Source organism: Lepidochelys olivacea, assembly GCF_965140295.1.
Source record: "Lepidochelys olivacea isolate rLepOli2 genome assembly, chromosome: 1".
In the NCBI taxonomy this organism is placed as follows: Eukaryota; Metazoa; Chordata; order Testudines; family Cheloniidae; genus Lepidochelys; species Lepidochelys olivacea.
The window spans coordinates 174,155,210-174,168,676 of record NC_140411.1 but is presented as its reverse complement, the minus strand read 5'-3'; the positions used below and the strand labels follow the sequence as shown (position 1 = coordinate 174,168,676).

Below are 13,467 nucleotides of genomic sequence, written 5' to 3'. Positions count from 1 at the left end.
GAAGAGTTCAAACTTCAGCTAATAGGCCAACTATAAAAAAGTGTGTACTTGACATTCAGCTGGATAATTTAACTGATATATCCAGCAATACTATTTTATTGGTCCACTGTAATACAGATTTGAGTTTTGGGGACGAGCTGAGATACTACAGTGAGGAGTGCTATAGAAAACTCATACCTGTCTAGATAGTCCGTTTCTGTTGGGAATACATCAGTGAAAAGCTTTCAACACAAAACAACTGCAGCAGAATTTGTCACTGGATAATTCTATGTTCCTGAATTGTGTTATGTCATAACTGTGTAACTATGTAATATGACTGCAGTTATACAGTATTACTGTGATGAGCATTATAGAAATGCTTAAGACAGAACACAATTGATGGGACTTCATCAATGATATGCTGGCAGTGTAAAGTAATGTGGAGAGTACATACTGTTACACAAAAACAGTCATATAGGCTTAGTATACTGGGACGTACTACCAGCCATTAATGACAGAAGAGCCAAATTGCAGAACATCCTGAAGACTACAGTAAAAATTGTTTGACTAGATCTTTGAGCCCAGATAAGCTGCACTCTGCACAAAACATGATGTGAAAGAGGCAAAGGTCACTTCCTGCCCATCCCCGATCCTGGGAGCTGGTTTGCTCTCCAGCCCAAGTTAGAGCACCCTTAAGGGTGCTCTAACCTCCTCTGGCTGCAATGACCCCCAGTGGGTCATTTGGTAGCCTGTAATAGCTGTAGCAAAGGGACACTCTAGGCACAGCCCTGTCCTCTTACCATTATCTTCACCACAAAGGGTGGGGTTCAAGAGAGTGGCATAGATCCAGCTGCACCGTACCAACCTTCCTGGAACTTGGAGGGAGGAGCACATATTACAGGAGGGAATGGTTTGGAAGGGGAACCAGAAGTCAGTCTGTGCCCATGGCTAGGATGTTAGCTGCAGGTACAATATCTCTGTACATAGTTCCCTTAATAAAAAGCTCTTTAGTTGAAAGAAACATGGATTTCTCTCATATATTACCCAGCACATGGTGTGTGAAACATGGCGGCAGTCAGTCTAATGAGACCCACAGCAAGTAAGAGTGATTGACAGGTAAAAAACGCAGTGCCTAGAAACAGAGCTAACAGGCAGCTTGGAGAGACTCAGTCTAGACTTGTAGAAGCAGAAATTGTGTCTTTATACAGAGCTGACCATGGGGGACTTGATGAGAAATGAAGGTAAAGCTTTTTTACTTTCTCATTGCAGTGGGTGGGGAGGGGCAGGATGGAGAGTTAGTACATAGTAAGCTGCACACTAACTGACCATGTCGATACTGCTATTGCAAAGTTAAAGTACCATACTGTGCTTTGGTCTAGACCTGCCTCAAACAGGAGTAGATCAAACCGGATAGATCAAAGCACACTAGGGAACATTCAGTGTGTGGTACCAGGGTCCGCATAGCCAGCTAATGCACTGTCGACTTGTACCCTGGCTTCCTGTTCACTAACTCTCCATCTAGACTAGTGGTTCTCAACCAGGGGTATGTGTACCCTGGGGTACACAGTGCTCTTCCAGGGGGTACACAACTCATCTAGATATTTGCCTAGTTTTACAACAGGCTACATAAAAGGCACTAGCAAAGTCAATGTAAACTAAAATTTCATAGACCGTTATTTATTTATACTTCTCTATATACTATACATTGAAATGTAAGTACAATATTTATATTCCAATTTATTTATTTTATAATTATATGGTAAAATGAGAAAGTGAGCAATGTTTCAGTAATAGTGTGCTGTGGCACCTTTGTATTTTTATGTCTGAATTGTAAGTATTTAAGTGAGGTGAAACTTGGAGGTACACATGACCAATCAGACTCTTGAAAGGGGTACAGTAGTCTGGAAAGGTTGAAAGCCACTGATCTAAACAAGCCCATTGCTGCAAAGAATAATGCCTGAAACACTGGGACAGTTGATAAAGGTGAGGTCTGATCCCAGACAGAATGAAACTGTAGAGAGAAATTGTTTGAGATCATTACTCCAGTTTCTGAGAAATGGACTATCTGGAGGACTAGAACTCTGAAAGGTGAATTTTGTAAGGTAGATCATACTTGGCCCAGACACCATGCCTTATAATGCAGCAGAATTCAAATGATTCAGCACCAAATGGGAATCGGAGCACAAGAGGTCTTCCCCCTGAGTACCCACAAACCAATAGGAAAGCAGAGTCCTCAAGAAAGACAGCCAGGACCCCGATAGCAAAGGCAAAGAGGCAGGAAGGGATCCATACCTGGCAATGTTTTATCATTGAAATACACACTCCCAGGGACTACATAATTGCCAAGCACAGAGGCTGATGGGTTGGAGAATCAAGACTCTGCTTCCGATGAGGGGTGCCCTGCTGCAGCCACGTGGAGGAACAATCACAGTACACGGAAACAGTTAAGAGAATGATAAGCTAATCAGGCAACCTACTACTACAAAGGAGCCAAGGACCTGAGGCCACTATGCACAGATGAGCAGGTCTGGGTTCAACCATCCAATAGCCACTCAAAGTAATAGCACAAAGCAACAGTCCAGGCTACAGTGGGACACCAATCATATGAGGTAGCTACAGACTCAGGACAGCGATGGAGCCAAAACTGATGATAACTGCAGAATAGCAGCAGACAGCCAGCACATCCAGAGAGAGACTGGGCCACAGCCAGGACAAAAAGGATATGGAAGAGCCTCAGCCATAAGCTCACTTCATACAGGAGAGTCACAAGAATTGAGGTATATGAATAACAGGACCAACAGGACACAATCCAACAGAATGCAAGCAGCATCAGGAAGCAAGTTCCCTGCCAACAGCAGTAACGCAAACCAGTGGGAGACTGGTTTGAAAACCAGCCAGCTTGAAGGACTATGAAGCCTAACAGGCTGTAATGGACTGGCAGTAAAGGACATGTCCCTAGGGTGCGTTCTGTACTAATAACCTCTGGCCCAAGCAAATCAGCACATGCTTGCACAAAAGCACAACAACAAATCTTAAAAGATGTAGCAACAGGCATGGAACTTGAAGGAAGGAGCCCAGGGTACAGAAAGGAAGTGTTTGAGGAATCACCTAGAACCTAGTCATGGTTATAATGCTAGCTGCAGGTACAATATCCCTGCAAATAGTTATCTCAGTAAAGAGTCAGTTTAATTTAAAAAACATGCAGTCCTTTCATGTTATTACCCAGCACAGAGCACATGAAATATGCACCCGCCCTATGCTAACTGGGTATTTCCTAATCCTCAGGTAGTCAGCTAATCAGGCTTTCCAACCGCTTTGTGGCTACAGACCAGCACAAAGCAATCATAGCAGGGTCCAGGATAAAAGTGTTAATGCTAGGCAGTTCAAAGTCTAGTGTATGGTGATGGAAAAGGCTCAGATTACACTCTTCTCTGTACACAAGTACCCTGGTTCTCAAGGAGGAAAGTGTTGCAAATAGAGTTTGGGCTGCACAAAGAAATCAAAGTCTTGTTCTAGTAAAATCAAATTTATAGAATGACAAAAGCTAGTTGTCAAAGCCAGAGTACTTGGCAGATATGTTTTCTCCTGAATGATCTTAATATAAGTATGTAGGGCAAATGCTTCACTATTTTTGACTGGGTGGAGGGGAAATAATAACATTTAAAAACCTTGTGGGGAGAATGGGCCGAGAATCACAGCCTAGTTTCATTCTGTCTTGAAATCATTTTTTCCAAAGATTATAAAGATATAATTTGTCATCTACAAAAGAAATCCTAATTGAATATTGAACCAAGATGAAATTAAAATTTGCAGAATACTTTGTACACAGTGAGAGGGATAAGAAAGTTTTGAGCACAGTTAGCATTGAGATATTGCAGATCCTGATATCCTCATGGGATTTGAGACCAAATTTATTGAATTTAATATGTGATACCAGCCGTAAAAACCCAATCACACTGTCTTCCATTGGTTGATATTGGAGTTGTGCCGAGGTTGACCTCTCTCACTAATAAGGCAAGGAACTACTTACTTTGACACACAATCATATGTTTTTGTGAGCTAGTATTGTCATCAGTTACATGAAAAGTTATTAAGCCATGGTATTTGAATAGGTTTGGGATTGAAAATGGGTCACAGCTGACTCTTAATTCAGTTATGCACCACCAGGATAAAAACATAACAATGGCCATACTGGGTCAAACCAATAGTCCATTTAGCCCAGTATCCTGTCTTCCGACAGTGACCAGTGCCAGATGTTTCAAAGGGAATTAACAGAACAGGGCAATTATTGAGTGACACATCACCTGTTGTCCCATCCCAGCTCCTTGCAGTCAGAGGCTTAGGGATACCCAGAGCATGGGGTTGCATCCCTGAGCAGCTTGGCTAATAGTCATTGATGAACCTCGCCTCCATGAATTTACCTAATTCTTGTTTAAACCAAATTGCTCTCACAATATTCCCTGGCAATGAGTTTCACAGGTTGACTGTGTTGTGTGAAGAAATACTTCCTTTTCTTTGTTTTAAACCTGCTGCCTATTAATTTCATCAGATGACCCCTGGTTCTTGTGTTATGTGAAGTGGTAAATAACACTTTCTTATTCACTTTCTCCACACCCATGATGATTGTATAGACTTCTATCCTATCCCCCCTTTGTTGTATTTTTTCCAAGCTGAACAGTCCCATTCTTTTAAATCTCTCCTCACAGGGAAGATGTTCAATATCCCTAATAATTCTTGTTGCCCCAATCTGTACTTTTTTCCAATTCTAATATCTTTTTTGAGATGGGGTGAACTGCATGCAATATTCAATATCATGGATATAAAGCATTATGATATTTACAGTCTTCTTATCTATCCTATTCCTAATGGTTCATAACATTGTTGGCATTTTTTATTGCCAATACACATTGTTCTCATGTTTTCAGAGAACAATCTACAGTGACTCCAAGATCTTTCTTGAGTGGTAACAGCTAATTTAGACACCATCTTTCTGTAGGTATAGTTGGTATTTATATTTTTCAATGTGCATTACTTTGCATTTATCAACACTGAATTTCTTCTGCCATTTTGCTGCCCAGTCATCCATTTTTTGTAACCCCTTTATAACTCTTCATAGTTAGCTTTGGACTTAACTGTCTTGAGCAATTTTGTATCATCTGCAAACTTTGCCATCTCACTGTTGAACCCGTTTTCCAGATCTTTTATGATTATGTTAAACAGCACAGGTCCTACTACAGATCTTTGGGAGACCCACTTTTTACTTCTCTACACTGTGAAAATGGACCATTTATTCCTACCCTCTGTTTCCTGTCTTTTAACCAGTTACTTATCCATGAGAGGACCTTTCCTCTTATCCTATGGCTGCTTACTTTGCTTAAGAGCCTTTGGCGAGGGACCTTTTAAAACCTTTCTGAAATATTCAAAAATAAGCAAGCGCAAACTTCTCTCTAATTCAAGAACTAACTAATTAAATGTTACAATTGTAGTTACTTTGTGAAAAGTGAAGTGTACTTCATTTTATTTTTGTAATATGAATGCAATAACACATGCAACATGACCATTGCGTGTATATTAATATTGGAATATAATTTGTCATACCAATGGGTCATTTGTGATGGATGGGTTACAGTCCTGAAATAGTTGAAAACTATTGTTCTGTAATTCTATCTCCCTAGTATTGGTAATACCTTTGGAATTACACAGTTAAGGCCTGATCCAAAGCCCAGTGAAGTAAATGAGTCTTTTTATGACTGTTACGCAGGTAGCATTATTTAGTTATCTAAGGAAACCGAAAAATTATTACAGATAGCCATGGGCTTTTTGTCATCACAGTATGTTGCAAGCCCAGAAAACAAGTTAACAATTGCTTTCTACTTTTCAGTCTCATGTTAATTCAAGTAAAAGCATTCCAATTCAAATGGGAAAAATATGAATTCTGGCAAATACAAATTAACATTTGAATGTAATTTAAGGCATACAGGAAAACTCCAAACCAACAAAAAATATTGCCTGCACTTAAAATAAAATTAAACGTTGTCAATATCTTGTGAGATTTTATTAAACTGATTACAACTGGAGTTGTGGTTTTTTTTAAAGTATATATCAAACCTAAAAAAAAAAAGCTTGTTAAGACTTTGAAGTCAAAGAAGGGGGTTCTTTAGATTTGTCAAGTGTTCTGTTTCTTCCTTTCTCCTTTGTAATTAAAGCCATTCTTCAGTCTTCTCATAATGATCTTTAAAAACGTGGCTATCTGGAGTTCATTTCCCTACATTCATGGTGTCACAGGAACTTTTCTATTTGAAGTAGTTTGAAATTGTTAGTGACCTGCTCCAAGCCTACTACTTGTGCATAGTCAGCTTCTATTTAATATCTCAATTAATCCATCTGTCTGTTGCCCAATCACTTGTGTTTTGAGTCATTTCCTTTCCTTCAGCTTCTCAAAAATTATTTTAGATTTTCATCTTCAAAGTCACAAATCCCCTCCTTGTCTTGTCTTTATTGTCTTTCAGGTAGTGTTTGATCATTGTTTAACCTTTTGATAAACTGTTGTTCATTCAGCAAGTCTAAATTTCATAAAACCAGGGATTGGGGGATTAGTTTTTCTTTATTAATATTAGATACTGTGATTATAAGGTTTTCCAAAGAGGGTCTTCAAACAGGCTTTGAACTTTACCTTGATGCCCCTAGTACAATGCACTCTAGACTAAAGAGTTTAGCAATTTTCTTGAATAAAATCAGATGTCTCATGTTCTCTGTTTAAAAAAAAAATCTTTTCTGTAGATTAAGGAAATGAATTTAAAAATTCTTTAGCATTTTTCTGAACTCTTACTCCATTGGAATCACTAGTGAAGCAACTCCAATGCATTGTTAGGTCAGCCGTGAATGCTTTGGAAAATCCCATCCTGAAGGTCTACATGCCTAGCTTTCATCAATGGGAGAAGTGAAGATGATCAATGTGTTTGTGTTTTGTGCTTGAAGATTTGAGTAGTCAGTCATCCTGAAGAGATACTGTTAATTAAAACAAGCTTGATATAATGAGCAGACTTGTAATGATGACTCAAGTTTCCATTTCCCTTTTTAATATAGCATACATTATCAGTCACAAGATCAAACCCCCCCCCCCAAGATAAATCTAATTCTTCTATAAAATCAAGTTTGATTTAGGCCCTGATTCAGCAAAAATGTTTGATCTAGGTCTGCCCCTTTTCAGAAAAGCACTTAAGCATGTGTTTAGGTCCCATCGAGCATTTGCTTAAGTGCTTTGCAGAATCAGGGCCTTGGTCAGCTTTCTGGTGTTTCCTTCCATTTTCTGAAACTTCCTAAATAAACTCTGTCTTTCAGATCTTTTTACACTTGCTCTCTTCTTGTGATAGGTGAAATCCTGACCCTACTGAAGTCAATGCAAATTTTGCTATTGACTTCAATGGGGCCAGGATTTCACTCTCTGGATGTAAGGGCATGAAAGACTTCTATATCATCTAAGAATATTGGGTTTTTTTTAACAAATGCACAACTTATTTCTGAATCTTTGTTTGGATTAATGAGGAATATCTTAATCCACTGGTTGTACGGGATCAGATTCATACCTGTCTCAGGCTACCACACAGGGAAGTAACAGTGCACATGACACTCCTTTATCCACCTGCATAGGTGCTGACTCCTGGCTGGAACACCTACAGGAAAAAAATGGTGGGTGCTGAGCAACCACCGGCAGCTCCCCATCAGAACCTCCCTCCCCTGCGTCTCATGCCTACCAGCAAGCAGCTCAGTGCTTCTTACTCCCTCCCTGAACCTCCCGTCGACTGCAATCAGCTATTTCGCAGCACGCAGGAGGCTCTGCGGGGGGAGGGGGCGGGTGCAAGGATGCAACGCGCTCAGGGGAGGGGGCGGGAAGGGAAGGAAGAGGTGGGGTGGGGGCAGAGCAGGGGTGGGAAGAGGTGGGTGGGGTGAGGCTTTGGTGGAGTGGGGGCAGGGGCTGGAGCAGACCCAGGGGTGAGCACCCCCCGGCACATTGTAAAGTCAGTGCCTGTGTCCACATGAACTAGCTACCTGCATTGCAGTGCGTTGCAGGGAGCAGCCTCCACAATTTAGCCCTTAGAGGCTTTATATGAATAGATACTGCACTTATATTTTCTTTACAAAACAGTTTGGTGCTTATAATTTAGTTCTTTATATGTATATAACTCTACAGATAACAGATATAATTGTTCTTTAAAAAAACAGTTTGTTGCATTATTTTAAGTAAATCATGGCTTTTTCTCATTTCTCACAGGAAACTGCCACTAAAAGAAGAAAATGGGAAAGAAGCTTTAAATCCAGAAACTATAGAAATCAAAGTTTCTAATGACATCATCCAGTCAAAAGAAGATGATAGCAAAGCATAAAAAGATGACTACAGCTGTCTGAAAAAAGTATTTGGATTGGAGTAACCCTTTGACCAAAACTCTACAGCTGACCTTAATTTCTTGGGCAACTTAAGCTTGGAATAGTTAGTACACGTGTACATATGATCAAACTACTTCTGTCTACAGTACCTCTCTATTTTGTTTTGTTAATGTTTTAGTATGTAGTCCTTGCTGACCACAGTCCCTTGGTATCAATTTGAATCTGCAGAAAAAGTACTGTAATTTATTACATTACAAAGGTGATCTATTTATAAAACCACTTTTACCAAGCTACCCCCAGCCACAGACAATACAACAAATAGCTCCACATCCTACAATGCAAGCTAAACACATGAAAGAAAGTGCCATATACTCCTGTATTTGTTTCCACTGGTAATAGAACAAAAGGTTTAGGTGGCCTTTAAAAGAAGAAGGGGGGAAACATCAATCTCAGTATGAAACTTGAGACAGAGGGCTGGCAAAAGTTGAATAGCCACCTTGGCTGTATTTTATCATTTGACACAAAATAGAACGACTGACTATTAGATGGTGACAGACCTGCACATTGTTTTTTTAAATATAGTACAAGGGTAATAAACATGATGTACAGATTTAAAACAAAACTGGTTGAATATTTTGCAGAAAAAAAATTGGTCTTGTCTAAACTATATGAGTGTTTGACTCTGAAAGGCTACTCCGTTTTCAGATATTCTGTGTTAATGTTTGGGAGATCATGTGTGAACTAAAATGTGGAAACATGTTTTTTTGTGTGAAAAGAAAACTGATTTATGACAGTTTTTGGCTTCAAGTGAAATCTTAAAATAAACATGAGCTCAACTTAGTTGCCTCCATGTACTTATAGATATATATCAGTCCTTCTTAATTTTAACCACCTAGTCAAGGAATAAAGTATTGCATTTCAGTATAACAAAGGAGTTGTTCATCCCAACCCAGTAGGTATGTTGTTAAACAGTTGTCCTTAACACAGCACTTGTTTTGTAGCACAGGAATAATAATTGCATATCCTTTGTATTATAAAAAAAACACATCAAGAAAGGAGGAAGAGAAGAACTTTGACTAAATGGTTAAGAACATTATAAAATTATTAAATTTGTGGTATCCAATAATCTAAATATTTTTAAGCTCCACAGTCTCCAAGACAATCACTTTTACTTATGCTGGTTGTGATAGCTATGAACTATTATGATCAGACGATCTTCTTCCTTTGGTGAAAAATTAATCCTCCTCTACTGACAATTGATTTTTCATTATTACCAATTGGAGGAATAACATTTTGTGCCCAGTCCAGCCCTCAGCATCCATCATCTTCTATATTAATCAAGCCTTGACTTTGGAAGAGGCAGACATAGTCAACAAATGACCACTAACTAAAATATCTGCTCTTCAGGGGCAAGTTGTGGATCATCCCATCGTAGAACTGCTCCATAACTGAATACAGATCTGTTATATGAAGGTTTAACTCTACTCAGTGGAGTGACACCCACGTAACCTACATCTAAATTTGGTTCATAGTCTTAGTACTTTGGTTGTCCATTCTCTAGGAGAAGATCATGTAACTTTTAATTGATATGGTCATCGTGGCCAGGCAGATGACTTTGTAGTCAACTACGATAAAAAGAATTGTGGGAAATTACCTGTAAGGTGGGAGAATTATTATTTAGTGTCCCAACTCATCTAAACACTAATGTGTTTAATGGAGCTCTTGCTGCAGATGTGCTGAAATTCATGGCCCCTGGCTTCGTTTCCTTGGGTTGCTTCTAAAATTGACATATTAGTCAAGAAGAACCCAGCAATTTTGTGATTTTTTTTTTTAAATCCTTCTTGGCCATCACCTAGGGAAGAATGCACAATGAGTCAAGATATCAGGGCAGACGGTTGGTATGGTTGGGGAAATAGGTTAAACAGAATCATGAGACAATAATGGGGTAGTGGAGGTAGCACTGGAATACAGAGGCTGTGAAAGATGATCTATGATTCTGCTGCAACTCTGTTACTTATAATGCTCAGCCAATGCCTCTGGGTCAAGGTAAGCTGAAGGGGTGGCTCCTCAGAAGCCTGCCTTGTTGCTCCCATGCACTGAGCAGGTAGCAGCACAATTACCCTGCTAATTTTCTCCTTCGTGTCTTTCTCGAACTGAGCAGTCAGTGAGAATCCTTCGTAAAGTGAGTGGGGCTGGTCCCTAATCTGTAATTGACAGACCACTCCCCAGACAGAATACGTACATGCAGCTGGAGCTTCTCCCACTGGCAAAAATGCTCAGCGCCAGAGACCTTTCCACTGAAGCCCTTTTTTGTGTGAGTGTGTAACCAAATAGTATCCTGGACCATTCAGATAGCTTAAGGTAAAGGAAGGGGAAACGCACTGTTCAAGCAATTGTAGAAGAGTAGGCTGGTGGGGCACAAGCATCGAGGGATGGAGCAGGGAGGAAAATAGTCAGTTAATCCTCTTGGTGGGACAGTCATTTGTGTATTCCACCTTCTACACTGTCACCTTCCCCAACAGTAGTTTCTCCAGGCTCATCAAGGAAGTAGGGAATTCCATTCCCTTCATGCTTCTGCCATTAGAGTGCCAGATCCTGTCACTCTCATAGAATCATAGAATATCAGGGTTGGAAGGGACCTCAGGAGGTCATCTAGTCCAACCCCCTGCTCAAAGCAGGACCAGTCCCCAATTTTTGCCCCAGATCCCTAAATGGCCCCCTCAGGGATTGAACTCGCAACCCTGGGTTTAGCAGGCCAATGCTCAAACCACTGAGCTATCCCCTCCCCACTCTCACTTATGCTAAGGAAAACCTCACTATACAAATAATCCAGTGTGAAACAAATGGGATGATTCACACAATAAGGTACATTTGCACTGTAAGCAAGGGTGGCAGAATCCAGGCCAGACTATAGTTGCTTGCCAAGGGATTATTTCCCTCTGAATCTTGTTAGTGGCTTCTGTGGCTGCAAACCCCAGGATGTTTCCTTGGTTCTTCATCTGTGGAGGCAATTTTTGCTTGGATATGGATCTAAATTGCAGGGAGAGAAGTAAGGGGGGAAAACAAGTGCAAAGGGATTTGAAAATCTAAAAGTTCTATACAGCATGTTTATTATTACTAGGATTGTACAACTCTTTAAAAATTAAAACAAAAACAAAAACCCACCCTACAAATATATTTTGTTGTTCAGTATATTAATAGGAGCTAAAGCATGTCTGAGTACACTACATTACAAATCAACTGGTATTCCCAGAAGTATTTATTTTTCCTGAAGTTATGTCTCTTGCCCGGGGTGCTGTGTGATGGTCTGAGAATCAGATGGAGCTAAATTAGTGATAGACTATTCCAAGTGTACTCTTTGATTTGAAGATTAATAGGTTTTCTCTTGCTCTCGTCATCGATGCCATGCAGGTGAAGGGCAAACCTATAACTGTTTTTTTACATTATGAAAGAATGTGCTGAAATATCTCTCTTTGCTAATGTTTCCGAATGAGGGCAGCTTGTAGTTTAAATTGTAAGATATGTGTAGAACTGGAATAACAGCCTTTCTTTGTTTTTCTTTCTTATTATAGACTGAAAACATATCTGTATAAATGTCACTTTTACTGTCTGAAAGTAATTTTAAGTGTTAGTATGAAATGTCAGAAGAGTTGACTGAATATAACTATTGGTAAAAGTAACCTGAATTGTTACACTGTTTTAGTTTGGGGAAGGAGGCCAAGAAGTCTCTTAAATTTTTGACAGTTCTTGGCAGATTACATGAAACATGGCAAAGACAATCTCTATTCAACAACAGATAAAGAGAAAAAGAGTGAAAACTGCTTAGATTTTTTTTAAGTAGGAGATGCATTTTGATTTACCACAATATTTTTTTAAAAATTATTTGCGATTATATTTTTGCAATTTATTCTAAAATATATATTATGGAGAGTATTTTTGTTGTTCCTTCCCCCTCACCAATGATTTATTGTTTTTCGTGGGGGCCCCAGAAATATTTACTATTCTGTTGATGCTAATACCTGATGTGATAAAGCTTAATTTATTTAGGCCCTAATCTTTCAAGCTATTTTGCAGGGTGGGCAGACCCTTCACCCATGCAGCACCCCATTGACTTCAGTGGGGATGTGCATAGGCAGAAGGTTCTACTTGCTTGGAACAGTTTGTGGGATCAGGGCCTAGTTTTTATCCTCTTCATAGATATGTACAACTTTAGCATACGACAGTCATGTAGATAGGCTGTTTTGACAACAGTTCATGGCATAGTAAATTTCACTTGACATCTTCAATCTTTGAACTGATGTTTATCTGAAAAGTGGCTTTCTTTTCATGATGGTAATGAAATCGATCAAGTCCTTATTCATTTAAGTGGCAATCATTGAACGGTAATATTACAATCATGTCATTTTTTCCATTTCTCAGAGCAGATAATCAAGATGTATTTGTGCCTTTGAATAGCATGCCACTCTGCTTTATTAAAAAAAAAAAAAAAAAAAAAAAAATCTCCTTCAATAATTTGCCTACTAATTCTGTTTAGAAGATTTGAAATTTTTACATTGATATAATTTCCTCCTCAGAAATGTAAAATGTATCTAAGTTAAGCTGGCAATCATATTTTTCAATTCACTTTAATATTTAAAACCCCAAACCTGTAAAAGATTTGGAGAGGTAGCACTTTTGTTCTAATTTGCTGGAGCCATTGTTAAATGCTTTTGCGGTAGGTAGAGAATGGTGTGTTCAGGATTTAGGTAGGGGAAGGCATTGCCTTGTGTGGGGGTACTCGGACCAAATGCCTCAAGTTGAAGCTTTTTTGAGATTCATCTAGGGATCCTCCACACTGTTATTAGTCCTCCCTTTCCCTCTAAAATGTTAACAGCCCCTTTCAGATCTGAAAGGAACCCTGGAATCTTTCCCCACCATTTTACTTTGAGTAAAACCATTGTGAATGTTACCTGCGGAAATATTCATGGCTTAACTGTCTCTGTTATAGCTGTCTCTGAAAATAACTTATTTATTTAGAGTATTTTCTACAGGTATTGGGTGAAATTCACTCTTGTGTAGAAAACCACAACCAGGCGTATGTACCGTATGAGCCCACAGACACAA

The 13,467-nt window shown here is 39.3% G+C and overlaps 1 protein-coding gene across 1 annotated transcript in view; it reads left to right on the top strand.

Annotated features, from left to right (window-relative positions):
* Nucleotides 1–12,201, top strand: part of NCAM2 (neural cell adhesion molecule 2) — a 573,274-nt gene extending 561,073 nt beyond the window's left edge. Inside the window, exon 18 of the mRNA XM_084617433.1 lies at nt 8,252–12,201. Within this exon, the coding sequence (XP_084473559.1) occupies nt 8,252–8,363 (112 nt within the window). The 3' untranslated portion in view covers nt 8,364–12,201. The remainder of the gene's footprint in view (nt 1–8,251) is intronic.
* The last annotated feature ends 1,266 nt before the right edge of the window (nt 12,202–13,467 follow it).